The 15,045-nt window shown below is 33.5% G+C and overlaps 1 protein-coding gene across 2 annotated transcripts in view; it reads right to left on the bottom strand.

Moving 5' to 3' along the window:
- Positions 1–15,045, bottom strand: part of NBEA (neurobeachin) — a 697,365-nt gene that overhangs the window by 434,399 nt on the left and 247,921 nt on the right. For both annotated transcript variants that reach the window (XM_049778738.1, XM_049778739.1), the window contains 5 exons: positions 14,775–14,905; positions 13,210–13,317; positions 5,407–5,575; positions 3,679–3,774; positions 994–1,432 (listed from right to left, as the gene is read on the bottom strand). In XM_049778738.1, the coding sequence (XP_049634695.1) occupies positions 994–1,432; positions 3,679–3,774; positions 5,407–5,575; positions 13,210–13,317; positions 14,775–14,905 (943 nt within the window). The remainder of the gene's footprint in view (positions 1–993; positions 1,433–3,678; positions 3,775–5,406; positions 5,576–13,209; positions 13,318–14,774; positions 14,906–15,045) is intronic.

Here is a 15,045-nt window from a genome sequence, read left to right as displayed (position 1 = left end):
AATTAAAAATGTCCCCTTTTGAATGATGCAGTCATGCAATTTGAAGCAGCTTGGATAGAACTGTAAGATACTATGTTAAATGAATATATCAGAAGGATAGGTACAGAATCTTTTATATGTATATTTAGAATAAATACAGAAAAACACAATGATCAAAATAGGAGTTTTCTCAAATACCCTTGTCCCCAGAGTATAGTGAGGAGAAGGAAAGAAACTGAGTGGGAGAGGAGAAGCACAATTATGAAAGGATGAGGGCTAGGGGCCAAGCGATCTCAGGTGTATTGGTAGTGTTAAAAAATACCCAAGCTAAAGGCAACAACAATGAAATCAAGAGACCCAAACTTTAACCAGCTAAACTTAAAATGGACCCATTATACTGGCAGGCTGGAGGGCATGGGGTGGTATGGGATGCATTTGGGGAACATTGATGAAGAGAAATAGACACTGGTATTGGGACTGGCTCTAATTCATTGTATGTCTGAAACCCAAATATAAAGAGCTTTGTAAAACATAATGGTTTCAATAAAATAAATTACTTAAAAAAATAAAAAAATGTCCCCTTTTACTTGAACTCAAAAAATTCACCACATAATGGAAGAATATTTAAAAATTAGTATACTTTTAAATAATATTATAATGAAATTTTAAGCCAAATTAGACACTAAAAGAATTGTCATTTATAGTCTCACACATGTTTACACAGAAGAGTTAAACCTCCTAAAAAGTGTTGTCTAAATATACTGTAATAATTTTATGACAATTTGGAATTATAACCTATATCTCTCTATTTCCAGTTCTATGTTTATTATGTATCCAATATATCATATCAAAACGCATTTTATTTACATGTTTTCAAAAAAACTCTTTACTATAAGAGTAGTCAGTTGTAACTAGAACCTTGATATTCTTTGTGATAAACTACATATTTAATGAATACAAATTTCAAGACCCTCCTATGTTAACAGCATTAAGAATAATAAATTCAGCACCTACCTATCAAAGGAATGAAACTGCATAGGAAGAATAGCTTGCGCTTCTCTTTTTAATGCTGGATCTGGATATGGGATAGGTTCAGGGCCACATTCAGCAATTTCAACTGGGGCAGCCACGAGACTTTTTAGTATTTCCTTTACATTGATGCCTTTGGTTTGACTAATGCTAGATATGGATGGTGCTTGCTTCAATATTTCACTGGGGTTTTCAGTTAAGCTTTCTTGTGATTTTTTTACTTCAGAAGACAGAGTAGATAACAGTTCACTCATGGCATCTGGGCCTGCACTAGGCTCTAATTCTGCCCCATTCAGGATGCTAGCCACTTGTTCCTCTCCAATTCCCGAATCAGTATGAGGAATTGAACTTTCTATTGGAATATCTTCACCTGGAGTTGGTGTTTCTTTTTCTTTAATGGTGTCTGGAAATGCAACAGGTGTTTCTGAAATGGAAAAAATAAAAAAACTGGTTTAGAACAAAATGATTCACAACTGAAATTCAGTATTATTAATACAATATTTTACATATTAAGGAAAATAAAGCATACAAAAAGTGTTTTTCTTTTTGTATTTGACAAAAGTTATGCTCAGGGCTTACTCCAAAATGTGCACTCATAGACCACTACTGGCAGTTACAGGTGACAATCCGTGGTGGTAGGGATCAAACCAAAGTCAGCTAGCTGAGAGGTTGTTTGCCTGCTGTATTCTCTGTACTATCCCTCAAGCCCCAAGAAGCTAAAATTTTTATAAAATTCATGTACATAATAATATAATTCTATTAAAGCTATCATTCTCCAAACACAAATATCATTTTGTCAACAGCCATCAGCAAAATTCTATTTCATTTTTGTCTTCTTGTTTTGTTTTGAGGCCACATGCAGTTGAGCTCAAAAGTCCTCCCATGATTGCTCCAGGGACCATGCTGTGCCTAGGATTGAATCAAAGCCTTTAGAAGCAAAGCATGTACTCAATCTGTTGCTTTTATGATCATCCAAGATTTTGAATTTTATAATATAGACATAGAAAAATTCTAATAGTTTAATACAGGAATTTATAATTAGATCTAAATAAATGTTAACTAAAAACTTTCCTTTTTTATCCCTTGGTTCTAGCTATCAACCACCCAAGAGAAATTCTTATACATCTCTAATATTTCCCCCGTTTTGAGTTTTTTGTTTGTTTGTTTCTTTGTTTTTGGGCCAGATCTGGTGGCACTCAGGAGTTACTCCTGGCTCTGTGCTCAGAAATCATTCCTGGCAGGCTCAGGGGACCATATGGGATGCTGGGAATCAAACACAGGTCTGTCCTAGGTAGGCCACATTCAAGGCAAACAGCCTATGGCTATACTATCTCTCTGGCCCATCCAATATTTTTCTTTAAAAATCATTTAATACCCATTTTTGGTACATCTATAACCAGTAATAAATTATCTAGTTAAAATATCAGAACTATTTAATATATTATTTTGAAGTTACATATACATAATTCATAAATATCTAAGGAATTGTATAAAGAAAATCAAGTGATTAGTTAAAATGGGTAAAAATTTTGTAGAATAATGTTCCCTTCTAATGTAACCTATATGTACACTTATAGATGTTTATTTTGAAAGCGTCATGACCTATATTTCTTAGTATACATAAGTGAATCAAATGTGTTATTGAATATATTTTGGTAAAAATATTGGATTAAGTTGGACAAATGAATAATAAGAGATATTGGCTAATTTAAAAACCAGATCTAAACTATTACTATTGACAAAATCAGTTTCATCTCACTATAGGACTAATAAGGTCCCTACAGTTACTACCTGGTTGTAGCTAAGCAATATTGCTGGTGTCCCATATCACCTCCATTTTCTTTCATGTCAAATTCCTCTCATAAAAACAAAAAGATAAGAATACTGATAGAAGATTTAGTGATGGGGAAGAGTAGTAACTGTGCACATAAAACAAAGGAATGCTAATTTATTATAATCATGTTACCGAAGCTATAATAATAGAAATTTTAAGAAGTGAAAAGCTCCCTAAAAGTAAATAAAAAACCATCTATTCTTTAAATTCCTCCATTATTTAAAATATAAGGTTAGATATTTTCTATAACTTAAAATACCTTAAACAAACATAAAATAACTTTAAAAGAAAAAAATCTCAAAAACCATTTATTATGTTAGGCACAGAACACACACACACACTTTTATCCCAATTTTCACATCTTTGATCATGTTTAAGCATATTTACTTGATGAGCTACATTTTAAAATAATTAGTGAATAATTTTTGCGCTTTTTTAAAGGGAGTGGAATTCTAAACTTCTACTTTTGTAAGTAATTCTTAGAAGAGTTTGATGCTATCCAAGCTTATTTTTAAGTGTTTTTCTTTGAGAATCTAAAGATATCTTCATTTCAGAAATAATTTAGTCTTATTACCAAGGTGTCACTCTGCTAGTCTTTTATGAATGCCACTACTATGCTTATTATACATTTTATTAGACAGTCTCAATATTATGATACTTAAATATAAAAGAACAAAAATGAATTATATTTTGTTCTCAATATACAGAAAAAAATAATATATATCTCTGGGTAACAAGAGATACATACTTGTTTAAAAACATTACATTATAGATTTTGTGTAACAATTAATGAGAAGAAAATATCCAAAGAGGCCAGGAAATGAGGTCAATATTACCTTTGTAAAATGAGTGGGCAAAGCTCTGTTGAGGAATTAACTTGGCAAGGAATCCATGGTTCAAACTTGGGTGAGGGATAGATGGTATGACCACAACTGTAAAGAAAATCATGGAATCAAATTTGAGCCAGCATCTAACAATCGCAACACAACCTACTACAGAGCATGACAAGTCTTTATTATTACAACATGCAAACAATACTAGTATAAAGACAACATATCAGTAGGAAGCAAAGAGGTTATGTGTTAAGAAATACAAAATGTGGGGCCGGGAAGGTGCCTGCCTTGCAAGCGCTAGCATAGGATGGAACGCGGTTCAATCCCCTGGCGTCCCATATGGTCCCGCCAAGCCAGGGGCGATTTCTGAGCGCATAGCCAGGAGTAACCCCTGAGCATCAAACAGGTGTGGCCCAAAAACAAACAAACAAAAAAAAGAAATACAAAATGCTTGTTGTATGGAATAACTTTAAGAACATCACACAGATACATAGAAATAAAAAGTAAGGACTGTTCAACAATAGTATTGCTCATTTTAAACAGATGAAATATAAAAATACATTAAAATGGAAAAGTCATTTAAAATAAAAGTGCTTTATATGTTTAAGACAAATTAGAATATGAGGATAATGTTCAATTTGAAAATAAAGTGCAAAACATACATAACATAATATATTTACGTATTAAAATAAGCATATCATGACTAACAATGCATCATGGATAAAACAACATCCATAATTTACTGGATAAAGAAAACCACAATGAGATATGATGTGCTTACAAAAACATAATGCAGAGATTTGACCACTAATTTCTTTAGTTTTTTGAAATGATCATTATATATATATCATTTATATATCATATTCATTTCCTTAGGCCAAGATTATTTAAATTATATATCCAGAGTATAAAAAATAACTCATTATATATATCATTATATATATCATTTATATATCATATTCATTTCCTTAGGCCAAGATTATTTAAATTATAAATCCAGAGTATAAAAAATAACTCGTGAGTTATCAAGGTTACATTATAGTAAAGAAACAATTTTTATATAAACAACTGGCAGGAAATGTTATTGATAGAAGGCATTCCATAATATAAAATTGTTAGTTGCCAGAAAATACGTTTATCATTTCCAAACAGAAAGGCCAAGATCATGGTGCAAGAAATATAGTAGCTCCCATAGATGAGAGAGAATATATGCTTATATGGTTTATTTTTCCATAAAAACAAGTTTTCCACATGTCTGACTTTAATTGAAGAATATTAGTATAAAATTTGGAATGTTTATCTATCAATCTACAACTAAAATATTTTGATAGTAAAATAACCATGCACAGAGAAGAAAGGAAATTAAAGAGGGGAATGGAGAGAGGAAGAAAAAAGGAGGAAGTTTTTGTTAAATTTGGCTATAAAAATGTGTAATTTTGCTTATAAGTGGTCTTCAATTACATCACAAGAATTACAATTTTTTATATTTACAAATAGTAAAAATTCAAGTAAAAGCATCACTTATAAATTAAATATGAAGCCTTAAAATAAACATACACTGATACACTGAGAATTCAGCAAATTAGAAACATTTGTACTTTTTTCAGAATTAAATAAACAGGTATTTCTATAGCACTTATTAAGATTTGATGTGGCGACAAATAGAAATATTTTAGATATTAAAATGAAAAATTAAGAATAAGAAAAAAGTAAATAATTAAAAAAATTTACCAGTACTTGTTGGTGAATTTATTTCTTGTCTGATGTTTCTACCTGCTTGGCTTCCAGTTCTTGCAGTTTCTCTCTGGGGTTCTAATATGTCACGATACTTTGAAACCATCAGAACCGAAATGAAGTAAACAACAGCTAGAGCTAAGAATTGTGCCTGCTTGCTATCATCCTGCATAAAATAAAAGGCAGTTTAAAATTAAAAATAATTAAAGGATAAGTTCTTCAAGTATAAGCACAACTCTTCCTATCTTTTGTTTTGCTTTATTTTGTTTTTTGGTCATACCTGGTGGTGCTCATGGGTCACTCCTAGCTTTGCACTCAGGAATCACCTCTGGTGGGCTCAGGGAACCATATGAGATGCCAGAAATAAAACCTGCGTTGGCAGCATGCCAGGCAAGTGCACTACCTGCTGTCCTATTGCTCCTGTCATTCTATTGTCATTTTCTTAATGGAAAGAAAATGTAACTACATACAAAATTTATTTAGTATATACTGTCATGAAGTAAGTATCCTTTAACTAGACATAAAATATTCCCCCAAATCTGTTATTATAGATTAACATATAATTAAAATCCAAGAATACTGAAATTTTCTTATATGCCACAAAATTTTATTGTCTTCCTCACCATTATTTTCTACAATATATACATTAATAAAATAAAGATAAAAAAGCTATCAAGAATAGTTTAATGTCAACATAAAAATAAAGAATATCAGGTCCCGGGTGGAAACAGAGTGGGTAGGGCACTTTTGCCTTGATGTAGCAGACCCAGGTTCATTACCCAGCATTCCATTGGGATCCCTTAGTCTGCCAGGGATAACTTCTGAATATAGAACCATGAATAACCCCCCTGAGCAATTCTGGATGTGGACAAAAATAAACAAAACTTAGAATATTAAATGTTAGAATGTCAAAAATTAAAATATAGAATGTAAATGTTATAAATTAAAAAATACTAATTCAACTGGAATAAACAATATTAACATAGTACATGAGTAGAAATGAGGCTGTCAATAAGGAAGAAGTCAACAATTCATTTCATGGGCCCGGAGAGATAGCACAGCAGTGTTTGCCTTGCAAGCAGCCGATCCAGGACCAAAGGTGGTTAGTTCGAATCCCGGTGTCCCATATGGTCCCCCGTGCCTGCCAGGAGCTATTTCTGAGCAGACAGCCAGGAGTGACCCCTGAGCACCGCTGGGTGTGGCCAAAAAAAAAAAACCAAAAAAAAATTCATTTCATTCAAGCTTAAAATTAAATATATTGTAACATATGAAAATTTCAAGCAATAATTTATACACAAATAAATGTACAAAGATAAAAGAAAAATTGTCTGCCAATATCCAAGGCTCCATTAGGATCCTTAATGAAAACTGTAAGGACTGGCTCACCACAAAAAGTGGTGACTGCAGTTAGAGAAATAACTACACTGAACTATGGTGAGAATGCCAATGAGTGACAGAAGTAGAGTGCCTGTCTCAAATGGGGTGGGGGTGGGGAGATTGCAGACATTGGTGATGAAATGTTACTCTGGTGAAAGGGAGGTGTTCTTTTTATGACTGAAACCCAACTACAATCAATTGTTTGTAATCAAGGTGCTTAAAGATAACATTAAATTTAAAAAATATGGCATGCAACTCTTCATCTATATGAATAAGTATGACTTTTAGTCAGAAGTGAACTCATGGCAGAAAAGTAAGAGAATAGGAAAAGGAAGGTTTTCATTGATTTTTATCATATATTCCACCCTTCTTCACCACATTAACTTCCCCACTAACACTAATATTCATTGTTTTTCTGTATGAACAAGACTAAGATGTCCATATGTAATGACAATCCTTTATTTCTAAATTAAAAAAAATGTGGCAGGGGTCAAAGTATAAGTTAGTACAGTGTGTATATTTGCCTTACATATGCTGCCTTACATTGCAGCATAACCAGGTTTGATTCCCAGCAACTTATACAGTGCCCTGAACCCACCAGTATTGATTTATGAGCACAGAGCTGAGTAGTCCCTGAGCACCACTGGGTATGGCCCAAAACAAAAACAAAACAAAACCCAGAAATAATGATAGACTTTATCAGAATATTATAAACATAAAACAGTATAACACCAGGAGCCAGAGAATTAGTACAGGGGGTATGAGGTTTGCCTTGAACAAGACAACCAAGGTGATAGCCTTGCACCCTAAATGATCCCTTCATCTGCAACAATAATTCCTAAGCATAATACCATGAGTAAACCTTGACCTCTTCTAGGTCTGGTCCAATCCTTCCCACAAAAAAGTAAAACAGCAAAAAAAAAAAAAAAAAATTGACAAAGTTCAGTTGGTCAGCAGGTGGCTATTCTATTAATTAATAATGTGATCTGTATACATAAAACATGAATGTATAGGTATCTATATAAAAATATGCATATGTTTATGTAGTACATATTAAAGAATACATATATCCTATTAATATACATGTCAACATTCATGTTCCACAATATACAATAATATGTACTCATATAAAAATTCAACATAAAATTTGTATACATGTATACATGATATAGGAAAATAATAACTGCTATATCTTCAAAACATTTCATTTTAGTCTTAGAAACAGAGGCCAAAATGCCAGTAAAAGCATCAAAAGATAAATATAGCTCTTAAAACATCTAAATTAATTTCAAAATACTACCAAGTTTACATGACTTAAAATTTTAAAAATATTGTTAATAAAAAATTTATATTGAAGTATCTATAAAATCCATTTTTTCATAATCATAAATATTAATGTTTCATAGATAATGTTCACTAACATATTACTGCAGTCCCAGAAAAGAATCCAGAAATCCTTGATTTTAAGGCAAGTGTCCTAATGCTCAGTCAAATACCAGCACCTAAAAAATATACTTGTATTCAACATAATTTTTAGTGGGGAGAGGAAGGGTATACCTGGCAATGTTCAGGGGTTACTCTTGGCTTTTCTCTAGGAACTATAGTTGGCAATGATCAGGGGACCATATGTGATACTGGGTATTGAACCCGGCTCAGTCTTGTGCAAGGCAAGCTCCCTATTCACTGTACTGTCTCTTCAGCCCCTCAATATATACAGTATTTTAAAATTATTTAAACACCAAGGTCACAAGGTTGAACATAATACAGATAAGATTTTATTCACAGTTAAAATGTAGCTTATCATTGAGTTTCAGTCATAAAACCTATTAACATCCCTTCACCACCACCATATCCATTCACTGGTGGAGGGGACATTCCCCCAACAAAGTCTTCAGTTTCCCTCCTGTCCTCCTCACCCAGGACCCTCTCTACTGCCTGCCAGACATTTTTATCCTCTTTCTCCTCTCTATCTCTGTCTGTCTCTCTCCCTTCCTCCCTCTTCATTTCTTCTGTTAGATACTGTGGTTCACAATATTCCTGAAGAGGTATAAGAATAGCAGTCTAGATCATGACATGAAGCTCATCACATAGAGTGATGAGTGTAGTTGGAGAGAAGACTACACTGAAAACTATCATAACAATGTGAATGAATGAGGGAAGTAAAAAGCCTGTCTCGAGTACAGGTGTAGGGGGTGGGGAGGAGGGAGATCTGGGAAATTGGTGGTGGGAATGTTGCACTGGTGAAGGGGGGTGTTCTTTACATGACTGTAATCATACAACTATAATCATGTTTGTAATCACGGTGTTTAAATAAAGATAATTATTAAAAAAAAAGAATAGCAGTCTACTCCTTTCAGCACCCAGTTCTTTTCCAGTGGTCAGTTCCAACTATCACTGTCATTGTGGTCCCTACTCTGCCGTAACTGTACTCCGCTATTTGTGCCAAAATTTACCATGGACCAGCCTTCATCTACATTGTCTCTGGATATCACACTATCATTTTTTATAACTCACAAATAAGTGGCTATTCTATGTCTACCTCTATCTCTTTGACTCATATCACTCTGCATAATACTTTCCATATCCATACTTACATGAACAAATTCATAATTTCATTTTTCCTAATGACAAAATTCCACCATTTTTTTTTCTTTAGCCACTACTCTATTCTTTGGCACCTGTACAATTTCCAGATTATGGCTATTCTGAATAGTGCTGCAATGAACATAGAAATGCAGAGGGCTTTTCTGCATTGTGATTTGGGTTGTAAGTTATATTCCTAGAAGTAGTATTGCTGGATCATATTCTAATGTTTTGAGGACTACTAATATTGTTTTCTAGGGCCTGGAGAGATGGCACAGTGGCCTTTGCCTTGCAAGCAGCCGATCTAGGACCTAAGGTGGTTGGTTCGAATCCCGGTGTCCCATATGGTCCCCCGTGCCTGCCAGAAACTATTTCTGAGCAGATAGCCAGGAGTAACCCCTGAGCACCGCCGGGTGTGGCCCAAAAACGGGAAAAAAAAAAAGAAAGAAAATATTGTTTTCTAAAAAGGCATGACCAGCTGACATTCCCACCAGCAATGAATGAGTGTCCCTTTCTCCCAGCATCCCCACCAGCACAGGTTGTTCTTGTTCTTTGTGCTGTGCCAATTCTCAGTGGTGTGAGATGTTATCTCGGGTTAGATACTTTTTTCTTGTTAAGCTCTACTAGATTAATTAATTCTGATTAAATAAATTATCTATGGGTTTTAAGAAAAATGAAAGACATTCTTGCAATAATAATTTTCAGACACGAAAAAGAAAAGAGCTGGAAGTTCCAGCTCACCTCAGGAAGCTCACCACAAAGAGTGATGAGTTTAGTTATAGAAATAACTACATTTTGAACTGTCCTAATAATGAGAATGTATGAGGGAAATGGAAAGCCTGTTTAGAGTACAGGTGGGGGTCGGGTGGGGAGGAGGGAGATTTGGGACATTGGTGATGGGAATGTTGCACTGGTGATGGGTGGTGTTCTTTACATGACTGAAACCCAAACACAATCATGTATGTAATCAAGGTGTTTAAATAAAATATAAAAAAAATAAATTATATATACCTCATATATTAATGCCTCATAACAAGTGTACTAGATGAATAATTTCTCTTATTCTGTGAGTAGTCTTTGTTTCCTATTAATGTAGAAGTGTAGAAGCTTCATAGTTTAATGTTTTCCCATTTATTTTTGCTTCCACTTGCTTGGTAAATGGGGTTTCATCCTTCAAGGCGCTTTTGGCTTCAATGTCATAATGCCTATATATGCCTCTATGTACCTTATGGTTTTAGGTCTGACATCAAGATATTTAATCTGGGGCTGGAGAGATAGCATGGAGGTAAGGCGTTTGCCTTTCATGCAGAAGGACAGTGGTTCAAATCCTGGCATCCCATATGGTCTCCTGTGCCTGCCAGGGGAAGATTTCTGAGCGTAAAGCCAGGAGTAACCCGGATTACTGAGCGCTGCTGGGTGTGACCCAACACCCCTCCCAAAAAAAAAAATATTTAATCTATCTTGATTTGACTTTTGTGCAAAGCATTAAAGAGAGGTCTGAGTTCACTATTTTTGTATGTAGCTGACAAGTATTTCCAACTGAACACATATTTAAGAAAAATATTTTTCTATTTTAATCAGACATGATTAGTGACTTTTTAAAAATGTAAATAGAATCTCAGATTAGTTACATTTTATGCCATATTATGTACCACCATGAATTTCCTTTAAAATATCTCTATTAATTATGGAAACAATATAGTATTATATAAAATTTAAAATATATCAATTATAATTGGACAAAGGAAAAATTACTCATATAGAAATAATTACTACTATAATCTCATGTTATCTTTTAGCCTCTGTAAAAAAAAGGTTCACATATTCATATTGAACTTCCACAGAGATGCAACATTTGTGTCATATATATGTGCATATATATATGTTTTATGCTCTTTATATTTGAAGTATATAATGGTCATTTTTTTGGTCTGTTTTGCCACATCCAGTGGTGTTCAGAGCTACTCCTGGTTCTGTGTTCAGAAATCTCTCCTGGGATGCCAGGGTTGGATCTGGCATCTGTCCTGGGTCTGTCCTAGGTTGGTCACATGCAAATCAAACACCCTATCCACTGTGCTACCACTCCAGCCCCAATGGTCATTTTATCATCTTCCTAATTTCCCTCCAAAACCAAACTTTAATGGCTTAATGTTATTCTTTTTTCATTGCTGAATTTCTTTTTTATTCTCAGTTTATTTTATTTAAAAACCATGATTACCAGGTTGTTCATATTACAGGTTTTTTTTTCCCACAAATAAAGTTGTTCATGATTGAGTTACAGTCATACAATGTATATCAACCTTCACAGTACACATTTTCTACCATCAATGTCAACAGTTTCCCTCTCACCCTCCCACCCCCCTGCCCCCACTTGCTTCTAAAGCAATCATTTTAATTCACTCTTTCTCTCTCTTTTTCTCTTTCTCTTCTTTTTGACTTCATGGTATTCTTTTGATTGAATATACTGTGCTATATTAAGTCTACTGTTGCACATGTACAATTTCCAGAAAATGTGTCTGAACAGTACTTAGATAAATAACTCTGAGTTCAAAAAATAGGTCACAGAACAACATTTGTAATCAATTTAATAAACATTGCTGAATAAATAGTTATACAAGTTATATTCCTATAAATAAAAGCATATTTCAATACACCTTGATAAAGCAATTATTTAAATTTTTCATTTATTTAACAATATTGTTCTCTCATATATATTCATTTGAATAATGGCAATAGGATTCTTTTATGTTTTTCTCTTCATTTTAGGAATGCTATCATTTTTCTGATATATTTTTATTAGTGACTTATAATAAGTGATAAATGAGTGACCACTTTTTCTCTCATATACGGCTATGTATTATGACAATTAAGTATTATCAGCTATGCATTATTACAATTAAGTATTATGCTATGTTATTTAAATGTATTTAATAACTCTAAATCATGAAGCAATCAACTTATTTTTCAATGTAAATTTTATTCAATAACATCTTTCATAAATTATCAACTAAAATAAGTAAAACACACCAAAGTAACTGGTAAATATTAACCATATTTGGATTACAATATGAAGACTGCTATGGATCACTTCATGTTTCTTTAAAATTTGTAAAAAGATCAGCTGATCCTATTTTTATTAGCTTTGATTGGTAGGTTGGATTCATGAAATGATCTGCTTATGCTATCTTCTCATCAAGCTTTTATTAAACTACCTCATTCAAATTTCCATAGATCTGTATAAATTTTAAATGTGTATTCTTCATTAAAACTAAATTTTTGCCCTAAAATTATTGCCAGTAACACTTTAGTTAAAGCATTCTGTCAATAGTATAAAAACATGTAATGACAAAGTAGTCAGTATCTTGAGATGAAATAAAAAGTGTAAAATACAGGAAAGTTCAGAAAAAGTAAACTATTATTTTTCAAAACTCTCTATTCTTAGTATACTACTGACAAATTACATAAAGATTTCACATCATTGGGCCGGAGAGATAGCATGGAGGTAGGGCGTTTGTCTTGCATGCAAAAGGACAGTGGTTCGAATCCCAGCATCCAATGTGGTCCCCCATGCCTGCGAGGAGCAATTTCTGAGCACAGAGCCATGGTGACCCCTGAGCACTTCTGGGTGTGACCCAAAACAAAACAAAACAAAAAAAATTTCACATCATTAAGAAAATATGCTTTCAAAAATTCACTTTCAGAGAAGTCAAGAGTCATATATACTCAAGAATCCTCACCCTGGGACATCAGGTGTAAACTTAAATATTCTTATAAAATTTAAATTATTTTACACAAATGACAGTGTGAGATTTTTATAAAAAGTCAATTAGTCAAACTCACCACATCCCTAAAAACAACAGCACGAAGGCGATTGATATCAACATCTTGAAGAAGTCGATCAGGATCCTTAATAGGAGAAAGGTTACCTGGAACATTTTCTAATGGAGTCTAAAAAAATAATGGCAACTGACAGTTATAAAAAAAATAAATATTGAAATTTATACAGTAATAATTTATGATATTCTTATTCTAGTTATTAAACTGATCAACTACCTCATCCACTACTATCAACATTCATTACTAACAACATTCTTACAATATTCTGTTTTCTAGTCTTTTCACTTTTATTTCTCACTGTTTGATATCGTTGTCAATATAGTTACTTTTTTTTGTAGCTAAAAATTGTGATAGAAAACTGATTTTGAACTTCAGAAAATTGGGTTCAGATCCAGGACCCACTTGATTGATATGGTTCAGCAACCTGACCCCCCCAGCCAATGCCTCCCCCACACGGTTCAGCAACCTGCTTCCCCACACTGTGCCCCCCACACACACACATACATATATGGAGAAGAGTAGAGTAAGCCTAACTTTGTTCACTGAGTTTCATTAGGAGTGACCCTGGGAACTCCTACACACTGTTTGGAAGGCCCAGAAAAAAATTAAGTGTGAGGTCTGTAAATCTTTAAATAAATTAACTTCTTCATACCTAACAGGGAGCAGAAAACCACTATGCTCATATAAAATATCTTATTAAAGTATTAGTAAGCAATAAGAGAATATGCAATATGAAAGTAAGCAATATGAAAATAGCAAAAAGAGAAACCCTCAGCTTCATGTCTGAAAGATGGAAGAAAAATTCCTCCTCAGAGAATAGTACTTAAGATAAAGCAAGAAGTGAATACTTTAGCAGGCACAAAAATGTAAGTAATATGCATTTCAAGAAAATACAATCTATATGAAAAGCCTGAAGGTTAAAACAAAAATTCTGATGACTGACATCTACAAGAATAATGCCAACAGCTGCATAAAGAGCTGTTTTAGGATAAAGACTAATGTACACTCTAAAATGTACACTCTACACTGCTCATCAAATTGGCACTCCATATAGTTAAATATATTGGGATTTTCTATTGGTAAAGGCATAGTATCCACTTAAAAAAAAGAGCATGATTGAGCTGGAGAGATAGCAAAGCAGCAAGGCATGCCTTGCATGCAGAAGGACGGTGGTTCAAATCCTGGCATCCCATATGGTCCCCTTGGTCTCCTAGGGACGATTTCTGAGCTTAGAACCAGGAGTAACCCCTGAGCGCTGCCGGGTGTAACCCAAAAAGAACAACAACAAAAAAGCATGATTATACATTAAACTATAAAAATTCACATACCTGCTAACAGTAATTAAAACCATATATAAACTTAAAACAGAAATGTCATTGCCTGTTGAATAACTTGACATCATTTAATAAACTAAAGGCTTTAAAACTACATAAATTATGTATTCTATTATAAAGAGAAGCAACAGCCCAGATATCAATTACCAAGCTCTTGCTCCTTAAGTCATAGCAATGTTGCTTTATTCTCATAAACATAAAATGATTTATTTATGACAGAAAATGCTCAGTTACCTTTGAAGCTGTGCTGGCAGTCCCACTTTGGGAAGCTTCTTGTGGTTTACTGCTTCCATGAGAAGATTTATTCCCTCTGTCTCTCTGTCTCTGTCGACATTCTAAACAGTTTCTCACAGCAACACAACAAACTATTTAAAAAATCAAAAGCACAACAGTAAAAAGTATTGACTTTAATGCATTGAATAAAGTTGCTAGTTTGTTCTTTCCCCTTCCTCCAATTCCTTCCACTAAATCCATAAATACGTACAAAATTATGTACAGGCATTCA

The sequence above is a fragment of the Suncus etruscus genome, chromosome 8 (assembly GCF_024139225.1).
Source record: "Suncus etruscus isolate mSunEtr1 chromosome 8, mSunEtr1.pri.cur, whole genome shotgun sequence".
NCBI classification, from domain to species: domain Eukaryota; kingdom Metazoa; phylum Chordata; class Mammalia; order Eulipotyphla; family Soricidae; genus Suncus; species Suncus etruscus.
This window is presented reverse-complemented; position numbering and strand designations above follow the sequence as displayed.